Source organism: Neolamprologus multifasciatus, chromosome 9, assembly GCF_963576455.1.
Source record: "Neolamprologus multifasciatus chromosome 9, fNeoMul1.2, whole genome shotgun sequence".
NCBI lineage: Eukaryota > Metazoa > Chordata > Actinopteri > Cichliformes > Cichlidae > Neolamprologus > Neolamprologus multifasciatus.
Window position 1 is genome coordinate 19,986,911 of NC_140447.1, and position 13,024 is coordinate 19,999,934.

Consider the following 13,024-nt stretch of genomic DNA (forward strand, 5'->3'; position numbering starts at 1 on the left):
ATGTGAGGTGCACCTTCAGTGAAACACTGTTTGAACAGGTGCTAATTAAGCCCTAGCGACACCCTTTTTTTTCCTTTGTGCGGCCAATTTTCTATTTCCTCACTAAAAGAGGTTGAATGTTTAACACTGCCAAGAATAGAGAGGCTGATAAATATTAAGTTGAAAACTGTGTGGAGTGTTAGAGCTTTTCAATATGATTGTAGGGAAGGGAAGTTTGCCAACAGCTTAACAGCTTGCTTGATGCGCAGCACGTTCATCAACCTCTGTTGTTGTATTTAAATAAAGCGACTTGACTGCAATAGAAGCAAACTCTTGAGTGGGAATCAATAAATGGCATTTTAGGTAGTTTTCTGTGGTGTTTACACTTAAAACACCACCCCACAGCCATCCTCTGTATCTGGGTCAGCTGCTGCTGGGTTAAAAAATGACAGCAACAATCTTTTTCTTTTACTTTATGTTAGCATTGCACTGTGTTTGCATAGGAACCTTTAAGAAGTTGCTTCATACATTTCAGTTCATCGAGTTCCAAGCTCTTTTTTTTAACACCTGCAGTTTCTACGAGAACCAAAATTTTAACAACAGCAAAAAAAAAAAAAAAAGAAGTTGGGGAAAAACTTCTCTACACAATTGGAGTTTTTCTGCTGATGTACTTTGAAACTTTTAAGCTCTCAAAGTAAGATTCCCCTTTTCACTTTTTCAGTATCTTATTTAGCCATCTTTTTTTTTTTTTTTTGAAGAGCCGTCTTTTATTTGCCTCCCTTTGAAGGACCCGATTGGAGAAAGTCAGCAACTTGCCTGTCAGCAGCGAAGAATAAAAACGAATTTCTGCAGCACCTTAATGTCACTGTGGCATCTGAATGAAGAGCTCTTAAAACCATCACCATAGCTGCCTCATCACTCCTTTAAACTTAACCAATTTCACTTTAAACTTAGGTGACCATACGCAGCACTGCATGTAGTGTTAGTATAGCGGGGGTTAATATTTAAAGCAATGCAATTGTGCCAAAATGCTAACTGTAACTGGCAGACGGACAAAGCGAGGACAGATGACTGGTCAGGGCAGATTAGAGGAGCGGATCTGAGGAGGAACAGTACACGAAAAAAAGGCTCTTTGGGGGTTTTAGTTTGTTACATCAGCAGGAAATAAACAAGATAGAATCAGAATAAAAGAAAAGAGATTAGAGCAGATACTGGGAGGAAGAATTCAGAGAGGAGAGCTGAGTCCAATTGCCCCTTAAACAAGTCGCACCGGAGCGTGTAGAGGACGGCCAAACGCAGGCCCCTGGGAGAACAATACAAGACCCCCTCTGAAGAGATTAACAAGAGGCAGGGGGACATTCCTTCCCTTTACTGCATACAAGATGTGAGAAACCGGAGACCGGGCTCACTATTCTATCTGCAGCAAATCTTTTCTCTACTCAGCTGCCGCTTTTAATGAGACTATTTCACTGCTGTGCTATGGACAGTAAAGTACTCACCCTGACATCGCCATTGGTAGGTCGGGGTCCATGGTTGAATGCCTGTGCTGGATCTTTGTGGTAAACCTTCAGGCAGGAGTGGTCTGTGATGTTCCTGTAGGAGGAAGAGGTGCTCAGTGGTAAGAATTTAGCCCAGATTTCGCCATCAGACAGCGGCCGATCCTGCCTCAGTCGGGTTCTCTGTAACAGCCCCACCAAGGGCACATACCCCGACAGAGGCTCTGACTGTTCGCTATTATCCGACATTCCCTCTAAATATTAAAAATCCATAAAAATATTAACTAATACTATCTTGCTACATGAACTGAGAGCACACCTGCTGTTTCATGTCCTGGGCTTAATTTAACTATGGCATTATGGTCGCTCGTACAGCCCTTAAGCTATGACGAGACAATTTTTTTTTACAGCCCTGATAAAATATTACTCACAAAGTACACATTGCACTTGAGCAGGAGCTCTGCAGGCAAAGGGCAAAGTTCGTGTGCCTTCAAGAGTAAAGCCTTTCCTTCTGAAAAACAACTACAACAAATGGCTGCCTACTTTCTCAGAAGACAGAATCTGCTGTATTACTCATAAGACATGCAGGTGAATATCAAAGTAGGATAGTACTGGTATGTATGTTTATAAATGAAGCACACAATGCTTTTGCTTTAAAAATGCAAAAAAAAAAAAAAAAAAAAAAAGCAAATATTTCTTAAAGATTTGCAAAGTCAAATTTTTTCATTAAGACTGGCAACAACCACAAGGAAAGGTATCAAAGTCAGCTAAAAGTAAACCTTAGTTTGTTTACAGTTCATGCTCTTTTTTTTTTAACTTTCTCTTTAACATTGAAGGAAAGTGGAAGTGAGCCCATTTCCTGACCAGTGACATTTCCTGTTCAGGGAGAGCTGAAGAAGGAAGAGGATGGAAAGTGTTCACAGTGGGTAAATGGAAATAGGTCTATCCGATATCCTCACATTGTTCCATAATAATGTTTGTACAGGATCAACATTGCATCTGACCAATCACATTGTTATGATGTCATAGCTTTGTGACTTGGGGAAGAAAACTGCCAATGTCCACTCAGGAAAAACATCCAAAAAGGGGGGCGGTTAGGGTCAGGGTTAGGTTTGAGGGTGTGTCGTGGTTTGGGTTAGGGTTACGGGACTATAGTTACGGTTATGGTTAAGGGGTTATGGTTTGGTGTGTTGTGTGACGCTGTTTCCATGTCCTAAAACTTTGACATCACGTGTGATTGGTCACTTGCAACATTAGTTACATCGATCCAAGAGCAACACGAACACGACAATATCAGATCGACTTGAGGAAATAATAAACACAGTATGCGATGCCAAATACATGCTCCCGATCCGTTTCTGTTACCATGTTTATCATGTGCAAACACAGTGCATCTTTACCTGACATCAGCAAGTTCGTAATACACATTCCTCATGTCGTCTTTGACGTACACGGCAACACTGGGTGACTCCAACATCTTCATGTTGAGCTGCTGCGGGAAGGCACTGACAAAGAGAGCTCTGATTGTGTCGATGCTGGTGATCTCATTGGGCATGCGGATCTGTTTGGTCTCGTCTCCGTACTGCAGGTACAGTACACCTAAAGGCAGGAAGCAGGGAGACCAGGTGATTAGTCCTTTCAAATGTTTCCCGTGACTAAGACAGCCCTATTTGAATTCCATAACTTGCATTAGCAGTGACGCATTGTTTCACTTCCATATGTTTTCTAAAGGCCTGAAGAATTTCAGCCCTGCATGCAGTGTTAATCTGTCAAGACAAATAGAACATTTCACGCAGCTCACTGACATTGTGTCGGTGTTATTTCAATTACAAACCAGTGGTCTGCTTTTACTGTTGAGCTACTGTATAGAGTACTGACTGTGCAAAGAATGCTCACTATATAGCAGTAAAATCTTATGTTATTTCATGTTAGTGCAGTAAACAATGCCAAAACTGTGGTGGTTAAACAAAAAGGGACGCTTGTAGAAGTTTGGGTTGGTTTAAAAACCCTTCAATGGTGAAAAAAATAAAATTAAAAAAAAAACATCTAACAGCATAATTCCAGCCTTGTAAAAAGAGTTGGGCCCATGTGACACGTCTGGTCATGGCCGCTCAGTGCAGATTACTAGCCGGACTCAAATTTTCAAAAGTTCCCGGTGTTTTTTTTCTTCTTTTTTTTGTTTTGGTGCAATTTGGATCAACTCCTGCACAGACCCGAACGGATAAGAGAGCCATTATTTTTGCCCCTGAATTGGGCTTCAGCATTTATTCTCAGTTGAACTGTGGCTTGGAAAGCATCAAAAACAAAAGTGCATGAATGTAATCATGTTGTGTGAAGGTTTTTGCTAAATATTAGTAATGCACTGCGCTGAATCTTTTGCTTATCACTTGCACAGGATAAATTATTTGGTACAGGCAGTGAGCCTGGGGGTGGGGTCAGGAAGAAAGGACAAAACTAGGGGTGGATCAGTACAAGTTGTGCATCAAACAGACCAAAGCTTGAACCTCTGAACCCTGGGTGTGGCATTTGTACTGTGCTTTAGAAAAACAGATGGCTCTTGAACAAAATTTATGGACACGCCTACAGAGCAGTTGTATAAACAGTGCTGGGGGGGGGGGGGCGACAGAAAAAAAAAAATTTCTACTTTCAATCTGCGATTCATTACCTCAAACGGCTTTGTGCTGATCTTCACAGGCAATCAGTGGCAACAATAGAACGTAATGAAATGATCAAAGCAGTTCAATCAGCTCGTGTTGTTGTTTTGCTCATAATTCATAAGAAATCATCCAAAATGTCACATTTCATTAGCTGCAGAGGCAAAATTGTCACTTGTGCATTTGTGCACTGGAAATAACTTGCTTTAAGGAGAGGAGGGTTTGGTTTTACTTGGTGTAACCCCATAAAAGGAGCTAGCCAGTAAAAGCTACCAGATGTTGGTGAAATATTATACAAGATCCTACATGCACCACGAGACAGAGTGAGACAGAGAGTGAGAGAGAGAGAGAGAGGGCAAATCCAGGAAATAAAATTGCTGAGTCTATCCGTTGCTTTCTCTCTCTGGTCTGTCTGGGTTCCTGTGTTGGAAAAACTTAAAGTGCCCATTTGCAGAATAAATTCATCTTTCCCCTGAGAGCTGTTACGTTAACGGCCGTGTAGTTTTCATCCAGATGTTCGAAATAGGGCGAAAGCATTTGATGACAAAGCACCATTGATTGAGATTGCATCGTGCACACCTCTGTACTTTAAAGTTACTCTTATTTGCTATGACAAAGTTGAATAGCTCAGTTTTAACAGCTGCATTCCTGAATACCTGGTTTCACTGAGGACTGGAAACAAATAGCTAGTGGGTTTTTCTGACCAAATGGGCACAGTTTTTCCACATCTCTCCAGTAAGACACAAAAGTCTAAAACAAATAAAGTCTAGAAATATATGCTCATCGCAGCGATTGAAATGCAGCGAAAAGGCAGACGACTATAATACACCCGCAAAATAAAGACTGAAATTCAATACACTTGATGCCACACTTAAGGATGAATTTGATACTCACATTTGAGGTTTTAAGGAATCCCTGTTTTTCTGCTCGCGGTTAAGATGCTCTGAAAAAGCCAGAAGCTACTACACCAAAAAGATACTTAGAAGTCCCAAATGTCCGCTGGGACCAAGCAAAGCGTGTGCCTGTCTGTTTGTGTGTGTGCATGTGTGTGAGAGGCAGTGGTGGGAGGGACAGTGTTGTGAAGTGGTACACCCCACCTCCCCCCTTTTTTCCTCCTCCCCTTTTTCCTCACACCATAACCCCCCACTGCCTTAACACTCTGTCTTGATGTTTTTGATAGAAAGACAGAGAATGATGGGACATGTGTAGAAAAACTTTTCAGAAAAAGCAAGAGGCACTACTGGCACGGGAAAGGAATACGACACCCTGCAGTTTCATTCATTTTCACTTTGGTCAAAAGTCTCTCAGACGCTTTCCTATTATCCCGTGGCAGACGCCTCGCCGAGCTGTGAGCTGCGCTGACGCTACACTTTGTTTGGAGAGTTTTCTAAGACTTTGCATCCCTCTCAGCCAAACGCAGCCACCTAATTCTGCACAGCTCTGAGCCTTTGCTGCATATGTATGCAAATGTAGCACCGTGCACGTTGATAAGACGACCCGTTTCTAATCCTGTCAATACCACGATGGCACACTGTGGATGCTTTCCTCCTATCTTTCACTACAGAAGAAATGAATACTAATTAAAACCAAACTGTGCGCTCAGGTTGAGAAAGGAGGAAGGGTGGAGACTAGCAGACGGATGGAGTGAGAGGAACAAATTTGGACTTTTAGTGAAACAATGACATCATACTGTGGTTAGGAGCTATTACAAAGAGTTATGCCAAGGTTATGCTAAAAGAATGTGTCAAACATTACTAATGCTAGTTAATGCTATGAGTCTTTGACAGGGCAGATACAGGAACTTCCTTATAGCAAATTTATTTGGGGATTTTGAAATAGAGCATTACAAGATTGTCAACTGAATTTTCTCAAACTAACAGAACTGCCATGAAACAAAAATTAATATAACATCCAGCATACCTAGTGAGCGGTCCTTTGTCTGATTGGCCGATCGCACAACAGGCAGGCTGGCACGAACCCGGCTGCCACGGGTGAAGGTTGTGGGTGCTTCAGCCTCAGACATGGTGTCCAATGATTCCAGGGAGGCTAAGGACAGGTGGTCGACCTGGTCGCCGATACTGTGCTGGGTGCTGGCGCCGTGCTTTGGGCTTCTGCTCTGAAATGGGAGGACATGGAAACAACACCGTAAGAGCAATACCCTGTACACAAGTGTACACAAGATGATACTTTTTCATGCTTTCGTATTACATTCTCTCAAGGACACAACAAAAAATGTTTTTTTTTTCACAGTATAAGAAACTTCTTTGAGTTATCATGCATTTAGTGGAGCAGAAATAACACTTCCTGACAATGTCAGGTGTGCTGTGATTCACGCGCATTCTTTGCAAAGCGAGAAAAAGAAATCTTTGATGGTGACTTTGACTTTGACTACAGCAACACACAAAAAACTATGAGTCTACTCATGCAAATGTGCAACAAAGTGTTAATACAGTGTGTGACTTACACATGTTAACACACTCAAAACCTTTCTGCACTATTCCACAAGTTCCTCATAGTTACCAAACGTGAGGACATTTTTAATTGCACTACAGGATCTTCTGCTGCTATTAAATACACACCCACAGGTATGCATGGTTACTAAAAGTAACAACATCCTAAAGGAGTTCAAAGAGATTCCTAAAATGTTGTTCCAGAACGAGAAATTTCTACTAACCACTGATTAAACATCAGGACTTCTGACATCAAAACGTGAAGATCAGTTCACTTCTCTGTAATCATATCTGCATGGCGTGGCATCCTCGAGCTAGGGATACAATAAGAAGATCTGTGACCTGACTCCTGAGCCCACTGAGCTATTGTGCGGTGAGGTAAGGTGAGCTCCACCTCAGGGGGAAAACTCTGAACACTGGGCTCTTTATGAAATTGCTCCCCTTTCTGGCATCAAAAATGGTGATGTAAAGCCATAGCAGATGAAGACACAAGACTACCAGGCCAGGTCCTTTGGGTTATCTTGAACAAGCCAGCCTGCACATGCTGCCATTATCTCACACTCATACTCGCAAGGGCAAATAAAGAATGTAAGCATATTAATATAAGTGCCGTTGACATTTATAGCCAGATGTAGTTTAGCCTGACAGCCAAGGCTGGCTGGCAGAGACAGGGCAGACACTGATAGACAAGGGGGCACTTGGTTTTAGGAACATGGTCACAAAGCAGATGTTAGCGAGTGTGCGAACATAGTCACACAAACACACACTCTGACAACACTGCAGTATGATGCAGATAAGATAAAAGGCTGACTAACTCTGTGGGGCAATTGGATTTTCATCAAATACCTCTGAATGTCAAGCTCAGAGTGAAGGGAGGAGAGCATGGCCTGTAAAGACTGATGGAAGAAAAAAAGAGGAGAGGAGAAAACAAAAAAGCAAAAAGCTTAGAAATGCCAGTGGGAGGTTGAAATGGAAAAGAAATGTTCATCCGACAAAACAGAAGAACCATGGAAACGAATCAATGTCGACGGCAGGCCATAGAACAGAGGAATGAGGCAAAGTGCAAAGACAGCCTAAGTGCAAAAGTTAAACATAGTCTAAAAAGTTAGATTGTATTTAGTTTAAATCATCACTTTTTATATGCTTACGTTTGTTAAAATTAGCACTGACATGATAATCCTACAAATCCTACCTCTTAAAAATGTCTACAATAACATTAATTGCAGCCATTTATACAATGCCATATCCTTTAAAAAAAAAAAAAAAGACCATTTAAGTTAATCAAACTTCACATCCCTGTGTGATGTTTGCTGAGTCAGTATGGAAGCATTTTTCTGAAGTACTGTCACAGCAGCTGGGCAAATTGGTGAGCCGCAACTCAACTTTTATAATTCCATTAAAATATGCTTATACTGCAGGACTCAGAGATTTAAAGTAATGAATAAAAATGTACTCTTATTTTGTTAATACATGACGATAGCCACTTAAATAATAATAATAATAATAATAATAATAATAATAATAATAAAAAGAGAGGTGACACAGTTGGGCTGCCAACTGAAACCAGTCATGTGTCTGGAATTTAATCTGACCACTGAATGATACATGACCTTATTCACTGTTGGTGGCCCTCCCACACTGCTTCTCATATGCTACTGTGTCACCCCTGGGAGTGTTGAATCATTTTGGTTTCTTCCATCACCTGTAGGTAGTAATTATGTCAGAGCGGTCTGGCAGTGTAATCCAGTGTTTTCTAAAAATACTGAAGTGGAGAAAGCGGCAGCCACATTCAAACTTTAACTTTAAGTTCCCTTAAGGATTACATTTCTGAGTTTGCTGTGCGAATTGATAGCGTGGTTTCAGATGTGCTTGGCCATGAGGCTGATATCAGTAAACAAAAACTTAAATTACTCATAGTTTTGGCTGGAACTCAAAATGTAGGGGAGTAGAGGAAGATTAGATCATTTTGTTCTTTGCTGTAACTTAGTTAAGAAGAGTGACTACCATACAGAGTGTTTCCTCCTTGATTGAAGGCTTTATGCTAAGCTAAGATAAGGTAAGCTAAGCTATGCTATGCTAAGCTAAACCCCTCCTGGCTTCAACTGCATATTTAATTAGAAGGTCCTTAAACTATTAATTTAAATGATAGAAAACCAAAACCATGGTTAAAGTAAGAAAATATCATTTTTGGTACTTACTGTATATATATATATATATATATATATATATATATATATATATATATATTTATTTTTTTTTTAAATACAAGCACATTTAGTCATTAGCCATTCCAAACAAGCATGCTGCTAAAACGGAAGTTACAGATTGCCTCGTGGTCAACGAGCAACTCAACACTAATAACACTACAATAACATGGTTGAATGGTGTTTTTCCTGTCTCTTAATTTTTTAGATTTTCATTTATCAACCATTATAAACGTTGGATCTGATAGACCATCGAATATCTGCCGATAATTTCAGACCCTCAACAAATCGACCAGGCTGTGAAAGTATTACACCCTATTCAGTGACATAAACAGTATGCATGGCTCATCATAGTACTCAAGATAAGATCTTTAAACAATGGTGGCACGTTTCTTTGTTACAGCAGCAGCATTTCTTTGCAGTGACAGTAGACTACTTTGACTATGCAAAAGAAGAGACATCATTAAATTGACATCCAAAATGAATCTCATTCACATGGAAGGCATGCTTCCTTCTTTACACTAAACAGTGGATAATGCTGGGATGGCACACCCTCGATAGTACAGAATCTAAAAAAAAGAAAAGGATATTTATTGGATATGTACTCAAATTTTACTTCAAAGGGAAAGTTGTCTTATTTAAAATGTACTTTTTTTAATTTCTAGAAAATGTTACAATGGGTACAATGTGACAGTTATTGCACAGGAGAGAAAGGCTGTTAAAGCGAAAGGAGTCAAACAGAACGATGGAGAAAATTGCAAATGAGACCTTCTACCTCCCTGTGGAGAGGTGGGGTAATTAAGTTAAACCACTCCACACCATTCCACATCTGACAAATGAGGTGTCTCCTCAAAAGGTTAACAGTTTAGTTCAGATTAACTTCGTCTCTTTCTCCCTCACTTGCATACGTGCATAGATTCTCAATTCAACACAAAATCTCTGTACATATCATATCGTCCTGAAGTATTTGAGCCACAGACGCTTCCTGTCCAAGCTTACCCCTTCCTGCCTTAAGGGCCAAATGTGAAAGCCACAGACCGCCCGCTGATTAGCAGTATAAAACCTGCTTCTGCCCACACATACCTATAGTACATTCCACAGCAGCAATTTCCCCTCACTGCAGTCAAAACCAAACGGCCTGTGATTCTGCTTTTTCAGCAGCGACTGCCTCTGTACACCACATTGGGTCTGACAGCTATGATGAATGTGAAACTGAGACATCAACATTAGCTCATACACAGGAACATGACAAGTCATAAACTGATGAAAATAACCCCTTGGGAAGGAATGTGTCTAGAAAATTAAGCTCGAATCTGTCAAAGAAATCAGAAAATGTCGACTTCAACGATGGCTTGGTTGTCTGCTGCTGCAGCCAGTGTCAGTGGGCTGTTTTTCCTTTTTCTTTTTTCTTTAAAAGTAAACCTGTGTCAAATAGTCATCATGATTAGAGTATGTTAGAGCAGCTCTAGAAATAACTCAGTGAAATTTGCCTCATCTAAATGCTGATGTTGTGTGGCTTAGAGCCTTTTCCTCAGGCTCTTGCTAGAAAAAAAAAGAACTGTCTTGAACACTACTTGCTGGAGCTTGATTATATTAAATGGATGTCAAAAACTGTACAGTGTGGGCAAGCAATAATTAGGCAAACAACCATGCTTGTGGAGAAAATAGATGCAAGATAAAAGTGTTTCAGTCAAACTCTGTCTGTCCCAGTGTGTGTGTGTGTGTGTGTGTTTGAAAGCCAAAGAAAGACGGATACACAGAGAGACTCAGTGTGTGCATGAGTGAGTCAGGCCATTGTTCCAGAAAATCTGACCCGAACCCAGGACATCCTGCAAACATTTATGCAACAGTGCTCTGACAAACAGTATGTTGTCATGAGAAAGCAAGTGTTGGCTTGCATGTCTGCATTAACAAAATACATGTAATATTAAAACTTTATAGGTCAGTGCTCTTTATACCATGCCCCGTATACTTCACTCGATTCACTTTTCACTATAGTTCCACCTCGTGATCATGCGTGTACAGTGTGGGCGCTTTTCACTGTAACCCGTCTTGATTATTGCAATGCTACTTTCACTGCAAGGACAATGTTACATGATTTCACAAAGCAGAGCAGAATATGTTATATCACGGTCTCCCGGTCTTAGACTGACAGGTTGACATGTGGAGTTGAGCTGGAGCGATTAAAGTAAATTACAATTGTTAAGAATAATGGCAGCCACCATCAGAGTCTTACTGTGTCATTCACTGAGATTTAAGTATAGATATGGTCCAAAAATTGCCATACACCCCACCTGCTGCCAGTCCACACAAAGCCCACTGATTGGAGCTTGACTTCTTATAGAATCAATATGGTGTTATAATAGCTTAGCCTAGCTTTCACCTTAAAAACAGGGGTATTAGTCTGCTTTCCCTGTAGTCATGGTTAGGGATGGGTATCGAAAACCGGTTCTTGTTGAGAACCGGTTCCCACTGTTTTAATTCCTTGGAATTGTTTGCCATTTTTGCAAACGATTCCCTTATCAATTCCAGTCGCCCCGAATGACATCACCACGTTGCGGAGCGTCATTTACCTGGCAGGAAACACGGCGCCTAAGCAGCTCAAACGCTCAAAAGTTTGTTTATACTTTACGAGAACAGATGACAACAGGGCAACTTGCAATACTTGAAAAGTAGATATTTCATTTAAGGAAGGAAACACTACAAATATGCAAAAGCATTTGCTCACAAAACACGCGATGACCTTAAATGAATGTTGTGTTTTTAATTCCGCTCCGGACTCATGAATCTCAACCCAGCAGCAGCGGTAACGTTTGCACGTCCTCTCCCGTTAATGCGGCAGGTAAATAATCAACTAACAGTGCATATTGTCACGGTCTGCGGAGACAGGCCGTGCGGTGGTGTGTGTGATGGACCCAGGTGCGTACACAAGTGAGTAGACGGTAGTGAACTTAACAGAAAGCGAGCCTTTATTATGGCTGAAGACAAAGTGTACAAACAAAGCGGGGATAGCGTGACTAAACTAGACTATAACTAAACTGGGAAAACTAATACTGTGACAAACTAAGAAGACTCAGAGACTATGATGATCACTGCAAAGACTGACCGTGAAAACATGGAGGTGAGAACACAGACGACGCGACACTGAACACAGCAAGACTGAGGACTAAATACACACATGAGGTGATCAGGGGCAGTGGAGACACATGAGGACACAGCTGACTAGAATGAAACATAATTACAGCACAGGGGAGAGTAAACCTAAATGCAGTGAACAAAGAACACCAGACTCTTTCAAAATAAAACAGGAAACCCAGAGACATGAAGATAAATCATGACATGAACTTAACATAACCACACAGACATGAAACATGACAGGTAGACGCACAAATCAGGGAGACTGAGTACAGGGGGAGATGACAGAAACAACTAAGAAATGAAGGACTAAATAGCCACCTAGAAATTAACTAGATCAAAAATGGATACAAAAATACATAAAACTCAAACACTGGGTCACACAACCCAGCCGCGATCTGCCTTATTACAAAGCCTGCCATTACTGTGCGCTGCATTTAGGTGACCATGATGAGAGAGACAGAGTCTGGCTGGCTCAGATGCTGGCAGTTGTCGCTGCAGTCTACCGGTAGCGTCTCCTTTCAGGCCAGGATAGACGAATGTCACCGAGCAGTGACTAAGTTTGTGGTAAAAGCCTTGCACCCATTTGCCACAGCAGATGCCCCCGATTTTTGGTAAGTGAATGTGTTTAATTGTAGGCAGGGACATTGCTGGATATTCTTGTGTAATTGCTACAGAATAATTTATGTTATACTTTGTTATTGCTACAGAAGAATATTTATTTTATTATTTTACATTTACAAATTTTTTTCCTGGGGACCCTGTGACACCCCATTGAAGAGCCATAGGCTGTGGATCTCTTAAGATGTCACTGTTGGGTTTGTAAGGCCATGCTACTCCTAAATTTCTATCTTGTTCAAAGAGAAGATATAAAACAAAGTTCTAAGCTATTAGACCTTAGTGTTCTCCTCTTTTAAAAAGAATCGATAAGAGAATCGATAAAGAATCGAATCGTTAAACCGAATCGAAAATGGAATCAGAATCGTGAAAATCTTATCAATACCCATCCCTAGTCATGGTGATCATTTTCCCCTTTGGGCTGCATAACATTGGAGATCTTTAAAAAAAGACACAATGCAGGTTTCACAAGCATCCCAAAAAGCCAA

General features: G+C 40.8%; 1 protein-coding gene across 16 annotated transcripts in view; it reads right to left on the bottom strand.

The window, feature by feature from the left end:
* Positions 1-13,024, bottom strand: part of kiaa1217 (KIAA1217 ortholog) — a 121,004-nt gene that overhangs the window by 21,257 nt on the left and 86,723 nt on the right. For 11 of the 16 annotated variants that reach the window (XM_085173239.1, XM_085173231.1, XM_085173235.1 and 8 more), the window contains exons 3-6: positions 7,395-7,475; positions 6,050-6,245; positions 2,876-3,074; positions 1,479-1,572 (exon numbers count right to left, since the gene is read on the bottom strand). In XM_085173239.1, coding sequence (XP_085029365.1) covers positions 1,479-1,572; positions 2,876-3,074; positions 6,050-6,245; positions 7,395-7,475 — 570 coding nt within the window. Of the gene's footprint in view, positions 1-1,478; positions 1,573-2,875; positions 3,075-5,023; positions 6,019-6,049; positions 6,246-7,394; positions 7,476-13,024 lie in introns of those variants that run through there. The other 5 variants (XM_085173234.1, XM_085173233.1, XM_085173242.1 and 2 more) reach the window with 2 other exon arrangements.